Source organism: Eutrigla gurnardus (assembly GCF_963514095.1).
Source record: "Eutrigla gurnardus genome assembly, chromosome: 22".
NCBI classification, from domain to species: Eukaryota; Metazoa; Chordata; class Actinopteri; order Perciformes; family Triglidae; genus Eutrigla; species Eutrigla gurnardus.
In genome coordinates, this window is record NC_139933.1 from 16,050,820 (window position 1) to 16,063,731 (window position 12,912).

The 12,912-nt window shown below is 41.5% G+C and overlaps 3 protein-coding genes across 3 annotated transcripts in view; 2 read left to right on the top strand and 1 right to left on the bottom strand.

The window, feature by feature from the left end:
• chmp2a (charged multivesicular body protein 2A) overlaps positions 1–4,161 on the top strand; it is a 4,230-nt gene extending 69 nt beyond the window's left edge. Inside the window, exons 1-6 of the mRNA XM_084002103.1 lie at positions 1–86; positions 1,163–1,330; positions 1,415–1,594; positions 1,680–1,810; positions 2,080–2,141; positions 2,227–4,161. The exon at positions 1–86 is cut by the window's left edge and continues 69 nt beyond it. Coding sequence (XP_083858229.1) covers positions 1,163–1,330; positions 1,415–1,594; positions 1,680–1,810; positions 2,080–2,141; positions 2,227–2,348 — 663 coding nt within the window. The 5' untranslated portion in view covers positions 1–86 and the 3' untranslated portion in view covers positions 2,349–4,161. The remainder of the gene's footprint in view (positions 87–1,162; positions 1,331–1,414; positions 1,595–1,679; positions 1,811–2,079; positions 2,142–2,226) is intronic.
• On the bottom strand, positions 2,728–8,705 carry msl1b (MSL complex subunit 1b). Its single transcript, XM_084002087.1, has 9 exons — positions 8,630–8,705; positions 7,371–8,079; positions 7,078–7,277; positions 6,521–6,882; positions 6,355–6,419; positions 6,194–6,261; positions 5,719–5,843; positions 5,542–5,614; positions 2,728–5,131 (listed from the first exon to the last, which is right to left on the bottom strand). Exons 2-9 carry the CDS (start codon positions 7,989–7,991, stop codon positions 5,041–5,043), a joined length of 1,605 nt encoding a protein of 534 aa, XP_083858213.1. The 5' UTR covers positions 7,992–8,079; positions 8,630–8,705; the 3' UTR covers positions 2,728–5,040.
• A 651-nt stretch (positions 8,706–9,356) lies between these two features.
• On the top strand, positions 9,357–12,912 carry snf8 (SNF8 subunit of ESCRT-II). Its single transcript, XM_084002098.1, has 8 exons — positions 9,357–9,944; positions 10,232–10,282; positions 10,412–10,550; positions 10,642–10,746; positions 10,882–10,954; positions 11,074–11,215; positions 11,827–11,901; positions 12,535–12,912. The coding sequence occupies exons 1-8, from the start codon at positions 9,891–9,893 to the stop codon at positions 12,670–12,672; spliced, it is 777 nt and encodes a 258-aa protein (XP_083858224.1). The 5' UTR covers positions 9,357–9,890; the 3' UTR covers positions 12,673–12,912.

Here is a 12,912-nt window from a genome sequence, read left to right on the forward strand (position 1 = left end):
TTGTGTCGAGTTGAAGTCGGAGAAGACGCCTTGATAGAGTTTAACGTTCCGGATTACCGTCTTTCTTCCGACGAGCTTGTTACACGGTGAGAGTGACGCAGCACCGGGATCGGGTTTTACCAAGCTGGGTTTAGTCTGTTTTCGTGGGGCGACCAGTTCTTGTAGGAGGTTGAGACATATTTCATAAAACACGGAGACTTCAGGCCTCCGGTCACATTACTAACTGCTGAGTAATAGTCTCCAGGAAACAAGCAGGTCCCCGGCTGGACCTTCCACCTACACGGCTGTTAGCAACGGACTGATCTGTGGAGGAAGTAGATCCTTTACCTCAGGAAAAGTACTAATACCACACTGTGAAAATATTACGTATCTAAGTACTAATACCACACTGTGAAAATATTACGTATCTAAGTACAATCAGGACAATGTAGCTTAAGTATTACAAGTAAAAAAAACAACAACCCTGTAAGTGTTTTACTTTTATATCACGTATAACTATATTATTATTATTATTATTATTAATAATAACAATAATCATGTCTAATGTAAAAGCAGGATTTTTTTTTCTGTTGGTGAATGGTGAAAGTGGTGAATAAATGCCATCACCCTGACCCAGAGCCTCCACAATGGTTATTATAACTATTACCTATACATTACAAGCATTAACATTATTAAAAGGAAACTCAGCAAAATAAATGAGGACCATTTACCAATATTTTCACATTTGCGAAGCTGAAAAACGACTTAAACAGTGATCAAAATAGTTGCCGTTGAATTTTCTTTATTGATTGTTGAGTAATTGTTTAAGTCAAATCTCAATTTGTAAAGTAACTGTCGGAGTAAAAACTATAATATTTCCCTCTGAGACATGGTGGAGGAAGTAGATGTAATAGTATGAGAAGAAAATAGTCCAAGTAAAGTCCAGTACTAGAAAATACTGATCATCAATCAGTCCATCAGTTATTATTTCCATTCAGTCAATAATCATTTACTCATGAAGTGACTTGTTTTGTCCGGCCGACAGTTAAATAACATAAAGACATTTTATTTAAATATTTGGAACTGAGAATATTTAACATTTTTGCTTGATAGCTGTTTGTTTAACCGCCTAATCATTTGATGGACTAATTGTTTCAACCCAAAACGTGTTTCTCATAAACAGATGGACTTCCTGTTTGGGAAGAGGAAGACTCCGGAGGAGATGCTGAGGCAGAACCAGAGGGCGCTCAACCGGGCCATGAGGGAGCTGGACCGAGAGCGACAGAAACTGGAGCAGCAGGAGAAGAAGATCATCGCCGACATAAAGAAAATGGCCAAACAGGGACAAATGGTGAGACAAAGGGAAACAACTCATGTTTCTATGAGGTGAGAATCATTTGTAATCCTTTGCTGCTTTATTTTAATCTTTTTCCAGGACGCCGTTAAGATCATGGCGAAGGATTTGGTTCGCACGCGGCGCTACGTCAAGAAGTTCATCATGATGAAAGCCAACATTCAGGCCGTCAGCCTAAAGATTCAGACGCTCAAGTCCAACAACAGCATGGCGCAGGCGATGAAAGGCGTCACTAAAGCCATGGCAACCATGAACAGACAGGTCGGTCAGAGAAAACGCCAACACACACGTGTCACAAATAAACGTCCCGATGTGAAACATCTCACATTTCATTCCACCTCCTCAGCTGAAACTGCCTCAGATTCAGAAGATCATGATGGAGTTTGAAAAACAGAGTGAGATCATGGACATGAAAGAGGAGATGATGAATGACGCTATCGACGACGCCATGGGGGATGAGGATGACGAGGATGAAAGGTAAGAGGGGCAGGCGACAGAGTTGCTATTTTTATGTTGGTGCAAACACACAAAAAAATACTATTCCTTACAAGTATTATTCACCACAACAATTACAATATATCTGTCTCTTCCCCCCAACATGCAGCCCTCCAAACTACACTTAAAAAACACATTACTCATGAAATAGATGAAAAACTAAGTGAATGAAATAGAAATAGGGTTCTGATTTAAATCATAATGTAAGTCAAACTAAAAGCGTCACTTTGACACGTGTGATTGTGCCTCAGTGACGCCATCGTGTCCCAAGTGCTGGACGAGCTGGGTCTCAACCTGTCCGACGAACTGTCAAGTAAGAGCATCCCACACCTCTACACACGCTCCTTTGTTTGTGTTTTTCTGTTTGTTGTGACACCGGAGGCCCGTTGTGGTTTCAGATCTCCCGAGCACCGGAGGAAGCTTGTCGATGGCCGGAGGAAAGAAGGCCGAGCCCCAGGCCGCCCTGGCCGACGCAGACGCAGACCTGGAGGAGCGGCTGAATAACCTCCGGAGAGACTGAGCATGCAGTTGTTGATATAGACACAAACATACTCAAATCTCTGTATTTAGATTCTTTGGAAGGTATAACTTGCAGAACACTCGCGGGTTCGGCCGTGTTATGAAGGTGTGTGGCTTTTTGTTCTGAGGTGTTTTCATTTAATGCCTGTATTGTATTTTATCCAAGAAAAGAAAAGAAAAAACCTACAAGGGTCTTTATCCTTCATAGGTCTTCTTGTCTCATTTAAGATTTTGCCAAATGACACAAATTCTCTGAAAGCTGACAAATTCATGAATGTGAATACTAACTCCCTCAGGCCCGACGTTTTCACAGTTTAACACTAAAAACCCAAATGTTTCAAGAACCCAAAGGAAAGATGGCAACAGGACGGACGTCCGTGTTTTGTCTGCTCTTTTTGTGCATCGGGCTGGTTTTTGGCATTCTTTGTATCGTCACCATCAAATATATAGTTTTATCCCTGATGTCAGCATTTGAAAGACTTTTGATGTTTATTTGTGAGAGGGGACAGCGTCGGGGTTCAGCTGAAGACGGTGTACAAAAACATTCAAAACACACCAATGGGACGGTTTATTTAAAATAAAAATATATAAAGGATATAAGAAAGAAAGAAGGGATGTTCAGCTGACTCTTGTGTTCTGCCTGGTTTCTGAGATCAACAGGATTCTCACCAAAACGTTAAGAAGACGCTGTATTGTTGTTTTGGGTTTTTTTTATGGAAACCGTCCTGTTTTTGCTTTTCTTTATTCAATAAACATTTTTATTCCAGATTTAAATGGTTGTCTGATGTGAAGACATTACACATGAAGTTCAGTTGTTCATCATGAACAGAATTACTTGGCCAGTGAAAACCGTTGTATGGCGTTTGAATGACCTCGTGACCTCTTCAGAGAACCAGACTTGACCACTGAGCTCCGCTGACATTACGAATAAAAGCTTCCGGTCACAAGAGTTGATACATGAAGTAAGTTGAGTGATGGAGGATCTAGTTTTCCTCCTCTTCACACTTTTCATATGTATTTATGTTGATTATGAGTTTTTTCTGTAAAGTGTTTATATTTAAGAAAATGAATACAGGCCAAGTTTTTTTCTCATCAAAAAAACTCCACCAAACCCAAATTCTCGTAGACATGTTCATTTTTATTCCAAAAGAATTTAACTTTCAAAACTGTCAATTTTGTCAACATACAATCATAGAACAATATTGAATGTACTCAACACTTCTGACATTAAATAATAAAAAAATAACAGCCATGTTTTATGTACATTTGTTTCTGGAAGCTATGTACAGAAAAAAAGAAATCAACTCTGTATCTCCAAAAAATCTGCCGTCACGTTAGACCAGGCAGTTGATTTGTTGAAGCTGCAGAAAGCCATTGCATCGTATGTAGAAAAGAGGTTGAGCAAAACGCAGCGAGGAAGAAAACACAGGTAGAAATCAAACTCTGCGACTGACTCGAGGGGAAAGATCAACTGGCAGCATGTTAAAGAGCAAACTGGTGAACATCGCTAGAACTACAGCTAGGAAGCGTATCGCCTAAAGCGGTTCCCTTGAGCGTCAGGTAACTAGGAAACCGAATGCATACACACAACTTGCCTATTATTTACTGGATGTAAAGCGTATCGCAAAGATCGTAAGACACGAAAGATCTACATGTTTGTTATTCGCATTATGGTGAACACGGCGGCTTCTCACTGAAAAGAGCAGCCAAAAGTCATGCTTTCAAGAACGTTTTGTAGCCTGATGAGGAGATTATTCTCCGTTAGGGGTGAAGCCATGCTAGCATGTTTTCTTTATTATTAAAAAAACAAAACAGCTAAATAGAGTCCATGCAACTCACATTAAAAAAAACAAACTTATAGAAACAAAACACTGGGTTTCACGCCAGGTTTGACCACCTGTCCAATTATCTGTGTCATTGTTGTCATAAAGCAAACCAGGAACACGGAACAATCATGTGGTTGCTTTATGGTATTTTTTCCCTTCCTTACATTTGGATCGGCTGTAAACTGCATTTCATTTTTGAACATGAAATCATGCCGAGTGTGGCTCAAGCCTCCAGATACCATGATGAACATTGATAAAAGTCATAATTGAAGTCGTGTGCAACAACGACAACATATGCATTACACAGCAGACAGGCAGGTTTGGGCGTGGGAGTATTACCCAGAACAAACAGCCTTGCTGTGTTGCTCATGACGTACAGGACAAGCTCTACTTTTAGGTTGAAATGTTTTTTTTACATCCCACATGAATGCACTCAAGATTAGTGTCCACTTTGCATAAAAAAGTGACGAAAACTCCACTTTTATATGATAAAATTGGTTTCGGATGACACAGCTGCTACTTACTGTATTTGAAAACATGTCACAGAACATGCACATAACTGTTCATACATTTTCTTTTAGAGTACAGGCTAATGTGTAATCTTTAACAGCTGCTAACGCGGGGGGCTGTAATCTTTAATCTCCCTTTCAGACGTGTAAATGAGACCAGAAATGTAAAACTGTCTCCCCACCTGCTATGATATTCTGCAGGAGATCAGCGGCGACACATTGAGATTTCAGACTGAAAGCGACAGCAGTTGTACACAGCGACCGGTGACTTGTCCCCCTCCCTAACTAGGCAAGACAAATATAGCATTTTCTAATCCGGATATGGAGCGGCATCTCCGCGGTTAAACACAACAGGGTTTCACTTCCGACAGGTCCGGTGAGGAGTGTGTTTTTTGGGAACCTCGATGCGACACCGGCTTCGATCGTCCAGCCAAGGCAGCTCAAAGTTCCTGGGGGAAGAATAAGACGTTTGAGCATCGAGACTTAAAATCGTTAAAGCGTTAAAAACGCACAAAAGAGCGCTCTCTTCGATCATGAAATCACAAAATGAGGTAATATCTCTTGGAAGAACGGCGTTCGTCCCTCCAGAAAATCTTCTGGAGGCATTTGTTGGTTTTTACTTTTAATTTGTCATAAAAGGTTTAAAACTAACTTTTTAATCCTTTAAACAGTAAAAACCTTTTTTGTAATCTCGAGGCTCAATAAAATATTCAAACAGGCTTCCTCCCCTTCCCTAATTTTTTACTTATTTTAATGACTTCCTGCAGTGCAGAATCCTCAGTAATTATGATGATGAATCACTAACTTTATGGATCATGCCACAGTAAAATGTCATGAAGACAGACAAACACAAACTTACTGTTGGGAGAGTTTGGGCAACGGCCGGCCGAATGCAACCACAGGCAAGAAGGGAGTGATCACTATAGTTTCAACTGGCAGAAGTAAAAGAAAAGAAAGAAAGTTAGAAATCTCTCCATTTAAAAACAACGGCTCATGTAGCCACATTCAAACCTTAAGTTACGCTGTGAAGACGTACCATCTTCAGTGTCGGGATAGAAGGACGAAAGCTCCGGCTCGGTCTCGGGGACTACTTTCTTCCTGTTCATGCGCTGCTGCAAACGCTGAAACATGCGCTGCTCTCTGATTCGCTGGATGTCCCACCTGAAAAACACAAGAGGATCAATAAAAAAGCCAACAAGAGTAAAGAACAAGTGAGAAATCTGGAGAAAACTAATTAATTACATGTAGCTAACCGACTTCCTATTCCACACATGCGTCCAGGCTGCATTAATGCTTCTATTCTAGTTTCTGATTTAATTACATTATTTTTATAGCTGCTCTTGGTCACAACTTTTAAATAACCAAATTCAGGGATCCCTAACAAAAATAACAACAAATATTGGCTGACAACATTATTATCCGATTGTTTTATCTCCATTATCAAGGATCAGTCGAGCTCTGGTCTAAACTCAAGGAGGTATTTATTCAGAGCTTGAGTCAGCGTGTTGTACCTTTTCCTTCTCTTCTCATCCAACTCCAGCTTCAAATGGCGTTTCAAAAACACATTGTCATCCAGCGGCTTGATGGGAAGACAGAGTCACAGAGATTTAATGTGGGGCGACATTTCAAACCCTGGAGGCAGAACTGATCAGCATTTTAAGACGCATCTCACCTCAGCGGGGTTTGAGGATTCATCCTCATCTAAAGGCTCAATATGATTTTCCCTCCATGATGGAACTAAGAGTCAGAAATGAAGGGAATGGAAGTTATTCAGAGATAGTGCGTTCAGGACATTTGATGGATAAAGTGATTAGAAGATGGATATAGGTTACGCTTACAAACAATCAGCATATCATGTACTACATGAGGAGTCCACTCACTGGCCACCTCTTCTTCCTTTTTAGGGGAAGTCTCACGTAGGGGAGAAAGAGGAGGTTGGTTCCAGCAGCAGAGGTACATCTCTGTAGTAGACATGAAAGGCAGATCCTCGATCTGACAGCTCAGCTCAGGCTCCTCTTTGCATGGTAGCATGAGGTCCCTTTCTGCCCCTAGCCTCATGGGGACGGTCTTCTCTGGGGTCTCCTTACTGCGCAGCTCTCTCTGATTGGGAGAGCCGGGCTGGATTTCAGGCTTCTGGGGGCTGAGTTTGACACTTTTGCCTCTTGATTTCTGGACTTTTACATCTCCGAAGCAAGACTTCCTGCGTTTGCAAAGAAGACATTAAGAATAAGTACATTGTGACAAGAGAGAAGTCACTCTTGAAGTGTGCACAGACAAAATCTGAACAGAGCAAACTGTGGCAGACTCCTTATTTACCATCTCCTTTTCTGCATGCATTTCATTGCTAAAGGTTGATTTTAATACCACAAGTGACCTACTGATGTCTGCCATTTACCTCTTTTGACCTTTGCCACCCCGACTAAAGGCAAGCGGAGTGGCCGAGTTGGGCTGTGCGCTCTCTTCGACATCCAGATCCCACATGTCCTCTTTGTCGGGGGTCCATGGCTCCAGTGGCTGGAAAAGGCGCTTGTCACGTGGCGGGTCCTTCTTAGTGAGCTGCAGGCGACGCTCCATGCGCTCGATACGTGCAAGCAGCTGCACAAGAAGAAGACACGGTCAAAGAAAAACTTTCAATATCAACATGATATAACACATCAATGACCTGATAATAAAACGCTTTTAACATACCGTCTCCTTGTCTGCTTTGAGCTCATCTATCTCCTTGTCCTTGGACTGCAGCTGTTGTTGTTGTTGTTCAATGAGGTCCAGTTGGAGGAGGAGAATCTGCCGGAGGCAGTTGGCCTGTGTGTGGGGATTGGCAGGGGTCTTCCTGATGTTCCTCCACTTGCCCTCGGAGGAGAGTTCAATGGATGCGGTGCCAAGGACCCCGGGGACAACCCCCTTCACACTGTCGTCCGCACCTGCATCTTTCGGGTTATTGTTCAGAGCCATCTGAGGGTTATCCATATTGTCAGCAGAGAGGGGTTTACCATTCACCGGGGTTCCCTCACCCCCCATTTGTCTCACAGGGGACAATATCCCCACAGTTTTATTGTCTCCTTGAACTACTTCTGCAACTGTGGCCGCGAGGGACACTTTGCTTGTCATGTAATTCTGGTCTAAGTCCTTCGACCTGCTCGGGATCTCGTCCCCGTGTGCGTTTTGAACATCGATGACGAAATCGCAGGACTCCCTCTTGAGGCTCGCGGGTCTCACGGCGGCGGCCCCGAAATGCGCTTTGTCGAAGTCGACGGCGTCAGCGTCCTGCTTGAATCCTGTCTTTGGAAACAGCGTGCACCTCAGAGTCATGGCGAACACGACGACCGTTCATCCTGCAGCGCCTCGGCGGTGCATTTCAACCACAGCTACCTCCCATGAGAAGTTAGCAGCAGCTGCCCTGCTAAACAAAAAGGCGAAGAAGACAAGTGTGGCGTTAATGTCGCCTCGTTTAACGGCAGGATATTGCGGGTCTCTGGGCTGGTAGTAAAACATATATACCAACTAGTCACACTTGGGACAAACCGAGGGGCAGCTACGGCAGCGCGACAGTCCCTGATCCCGGGGCATCCTTTTCCTAAAAATCATTCACTGGGTTTCAAATCGAAGCTAAGCTACGTTAGCACTGCCGTACAAATAAACAGGCGCCAATTCAGACACAGAGCAGACGATTTAAACTCTGTGTGGTACGTCAGAGCAGACATTTCAGTGCGAGGACTCGGGAGTGGCTGTGTAGGACACTGACACGAGCCGTCTCCTCCATTTTGGTTCTCGCGAAATCATGAAAAACAATAACAGCTAGCTAGCTAGCTTGCTAACGTTAGCCGGCTAGTTTAACCAAACAAAACGCGGCTCCGGAACGAAGCGTCTATAACGACTGTGTAATAAAACACTCAGAGTCGGACAGACGCGTTTTTACTAACATGTACTTATTGTGTTTTCGACCTTACCTCGACAGTTATTCAAGTCCACCTGCAAGTGCCTGTTCCCTCCTCAAGACTTGTTTTAAAGCGCCGACTACTGCGCATGCGTAATTTGTTGGATGGCCATTTCTTGTGTTTTGAACGTTTTGTTGAGAAGAGCAGCCAGCAGGGGGAGACAGAGGACACAGTACACCTTATACTATTATTACGTAATGATTGTACTATTATTACGTAATGATTTGTGGTAAAATTAACAAATACATTTACTCAAGTACTTAAGGACAAATTTCACTTTTGCTTTAGTGAGGTATTCACATATTTTGATAATATAGCAGTAGTGGAAGAAGTATTCAAATATTTGATTCAAGTCAATGTGGCATGACCACAACAAAAACTCAGTTGCAAGTGAAATTGGTAAAAGTTGTAGAATGAACACTTTTACTTCTGGAACTTCATGTCTATTAAATGCTAATACTTTGTGGTTAATTATACACACAGCATTATACATAACATTATACACACATTCATTCTCCAAAATATATTGAAAGAAAAATTGTGATTGATTGGCACTTCATTAAGCAGTTTAAAATGAAAAAACATAAGATACATTTTTAATATACTGCTAAAGTGGCTCCTTTTCATTATGAAAATGCTATTCTCCTACAGTGACTTCATTCTACCTTTTAATAAGTCCACCAGGTGGCGGTATTACATAACTTGTGGACGTCACGTCAACGACGAGGAAGTACTTCACTTCCTGCAAATGGACAGTTGTGTCAAAACAGTTGTACCAAGATAGTTTCCAATTGCATCAACCAACGTTTACCGACAATTGTACTTTGAGGTTTGCTTTAAAATAGAATTGCTAAGTTAAAAGCCAACGATATCGAAGAAGTGCGTTCCGAAGAGAGAATTGTGTCACTACAGTGACAGAAACCAGAAATATCCTCGCAGCTAACGTGAACGTTACACGTTAATTTATCTGTGACCTAAGCTAAGTGCAAACGTTACCTTAGCTGTAACACAAGTTAAGTTTACACGTTAACTTACCTGTAACCCGAGCTAACTCTAAACGTTAGCTAAGCTGTAACCGAAGCTAACTTAAAACCGTAGCTTAGCTGGAACCCAAGCTAGCTCTGAACGTTAGCTTAGCCGTAACCCAAGCAACTCCAAACGCTAGCTTAGCTGTTTCCTCAGCTAACTTTAAATGTTCCTACCTGGTGTTATTATGCGACAGACACTCGTAGTTTAGTTTCTTCGTTTAAAGTTTGGACCGGAGTTCAGCAGAATGCATCGAAGAGGAGTTGGTGCGGGAGCTATCGCCAAAAAGAAGCTCGCAGAGGTAATAGTCGAAGTTGTTTTCTATTTCCACATTAAAATAATCGTTTAGTTAGAAAAACCTTGTTAAAGGGTGCTTGTCTTCTTACTATAGCCTAGGGCGAGACATACGTGTCCATAGTAACACCTTTTGGTTTACAACTGTATTACTAAATGCTGTCACTGACGTTAATGCTTTTCTGTTGGGGACCCCTTGAAAACGAAATGGTACATCTCAAAGGGTTATTGCCAATAATCAAAGTCCAACGTCAACTTTCATATCTAACCTCTATTATTTTTTCTTCTATTAAGGCCAGATATAAGGAAAGAGGAACTGTTCTTGCAGAGGACCAAATTGTCCAAGTGAGTTTTTATGTCAACAGCAAAAAATGTATATGTTATTTAAAGATTGAATTAGCATATGTATATACATTTTTGTCTATTTATATTCCCCAGTTCCACATTATTCTCCTATTTCTGTTTTCCTGCCAGATGTCGAAGCAGTTGGAGACCTTCAAGTCCAACCTGGAGGAGTTTGCCAGCAAGCACAAACAAGAAATCCGAAAGAGCTCACAGTTCAGAGTTCAGTTTCAAGAGATGTGTGCGACCATTGGAGTTGATCCACTTGCCTGTGAGAAACATCTGGAATAAAAGCGATAAGAGAAATCCATTTGAAGTATATGTTTTAAAGTTGAAAATAACATTCCTAATTTCTTCCACAGCTGGCAAAGGTTTTTGGTCCGAGATGCTCGGCGTAGGTGATTTCTATTATGAGCTCGGTGTCCAGATTATTGAAGTGTGCCTGGCCCTCAAACACAGAAATGGAGGTTTGTGATTTCCCTGGAAAATATGCATCCCTTACAATCATTTATAATGAATGCAGTCACGAACACCTGCACGATGTGGATACTGTGATTAATAGGGTATCTGTCTTTTAAATGCTGATGTATGTTTTCCATCAGGCTTGATCACTTTAGATGAACTCCACCAGAGAGTGCTAAAAGGAAGAGGTAAATACGCTCAGGATGTGAGCCAGTAAGTTGAATATTTCATCCATCAGAGAAAATTTAAGACGGCTTATTGGATAATTTAATGCCCATAAATCGGTCCTAAATTATATGATGTATTAAAATAATAAATGATGTGCCTCTTAGAGATGACTTGATGAGGGCCATAAAGAAACTGAAGGTGATGGGGAACGGCTTTGGGATGATTCCAGTTGGTGGTTCTTACTTGGTCCAGTCGGTCCCGGCAGAGCTCAACATGGACCATACTGTAGTTCTGCAGCTGGCAGAGGTAAGCTCCTGGATTAATTACATACAGCAGGTGTCACAACTCTGTTTTTACTACAAGTTAAAGGGATTCACCAATGTCCCTGATCAAGGCAGTGGTGTCCTGTGAGGTTCCTTTTTTCTGTTTTTATCGATGGAGTCCGGAGCTTTGGAGAGAGTGTAGCTAACGGCTTCAGTTCACTGTCAGAAAGCAGCATCTGACAACAGGATGAAGCAGCAGTCTGAATCAAATGTCACTTCATTTACGTTAAAGCTACCGCTGCACAAGGTGAAATAAACAGAGAAATAATACATGTAAATCCTCCAAAGGGCTCTGCAATACATTTATTGTCTTTTAATCATCATCTCGTGCACTCAAACAAAACAAGGAGATGAGCTTGTTTTTGTGCCGGATCAGTCCATAAATATGTGTAAAAAGAAATTCAACATCAAAACAAGTTTTAAAGTCATGTTATCAGTAATGATCCTGTCATGTTTGAATAAAAAAGTGCACAGACAAACAACTCTGTACTTTCAGGGATGGATGCTGCTGGAAATGTATTGGTTTTCTATCTGAAAAGGGCTTGTTGTTCCAAAAAGAGACATCACGTCTGTTTCTTCTTTGTCCAATTGTAGAAAAAGGGCTACGTCACAGTGAGCGAGATCAAGGGCAGCCTTAAATGGGAGAAGGAACGGGCTTGTCACGTTCTGGTAAGTACTTTATCAGCTCAGGTGATTACATATGGAAGTGTGACTCTTGTTCCTTCAGGTATCTGCATCACACATATATGTGTATAAACTAAATGTGGGATTGTTGTGTCACCATTAAAAACTTGAAGTCTGTTCCTCCGTCTATCCATTTGTTGCCGCTTTTCCTCGTCCAGGTTGTGTTGATTTAACTAATTATATTGATTCTAATGATAATTACAAATAATTACATTTAGAGCTGCAACAATTAGTCAATTAATCCATTAGTCTATAGGACTAATTATTTGGCAGCTATTTTGTTATTTTTCAAGCATAAATGCCAAATATTCTCTGGTTTCTGCTTCTCAGGTGAGATGATTTGGACTGTTGGTCGGACTTAAGGCGATATATCATATTTTCACTTTTTCTGTTCAACATTTATAAGACTAAACAATTGCGATGATGATAATCAATAATTATAGTTGCAGGCCTAGAATAATTTTTATATGCTACCGGGAAATACAAAAATGATGCAATAATATAACTATTTTCATTCTACTTTCAGCGATATAATTGTTTGATTCTACACGGCGTTAAACAGATTTTTAAGGGTTAAACTGCAGAAACACTGTTGACCTCCACTCTTCTTATTTCCAGGATCACCTGTTGAAGGAAGGCTTGGCTTGGTTGGACTCTCAAGCAGCTGGAGAAGCACAGTACTGGCTTCCCGCTCTCTTCTCTGAGCTGACCTCTCGTGACATCACACCAGAAGAGGCCAATCAGATGACACCTTAGCAAATGCTGGTTGCAGCTTCAGGGACATTTTAGTAAACAAAACGACCTGGCGGGGAAGGCGGACATGACGGGAGTCTGCTCTGAGACGATCCGCTCACTAATATCCAACGATTATCAGATGCCAGGCTGCATGTGGACTTCAGTGCTGCTGGTATCACAGTTTATGGGCGGTGAAGGATCAATGTACAGAACATTTAATCGGATCATTTTTTCTGTATAAAGAAGAACTTTAAAAGACCA

Excerpts from the sequence above, each read along its gene's own strand:
- msl1b (XM_084002087.1), bottom strand. The coding sequence starts at position 7,991 with ATGACTCTGAGGTGCACGCTGTTTCCAAAGACAGGATTCAAGCAGGAC. Across the intron at positions 6,883-7,077 it reads GGTGGCAAAGGTCAAAAGAG|GAAGTCTTGCTTCGGAGATG; the intron begins GTAAATGGCAGA and ends TTGCAAACGCAG. Across the intron at positions 5,844-6,193 it reads GATGAGAAGAGAAGGAAAAG|GTGGGACATCCAGCGAATCA; the intron begins GTACAACACGCT and ends TGTGTTTTTCAG.
- snf8 (XM_084002098.1), top strand. The coding sequence starts at position 9,891 with ATGCATCGAAGAGGAGTTGGTGCGGGAGCTATCGCCAAAAAGAAGCTC. Across the intron at positions 10,283-10,411 it reads CAGAGGACCAAATTGTCCAA|ATGTCGAAGCAGTTGGAGAC; the intron begins GTGAGTTTTTAT and ends TTTTCCTGCCAG. Across the intron at positions 11,216-11,826 it reads TAGTTCTGCAGCTGGCAGAG|AAAAAGGGCTACGTCACAGT; the intron begins GTAAGCTCCTGG and ends GTCCAATTGTAG.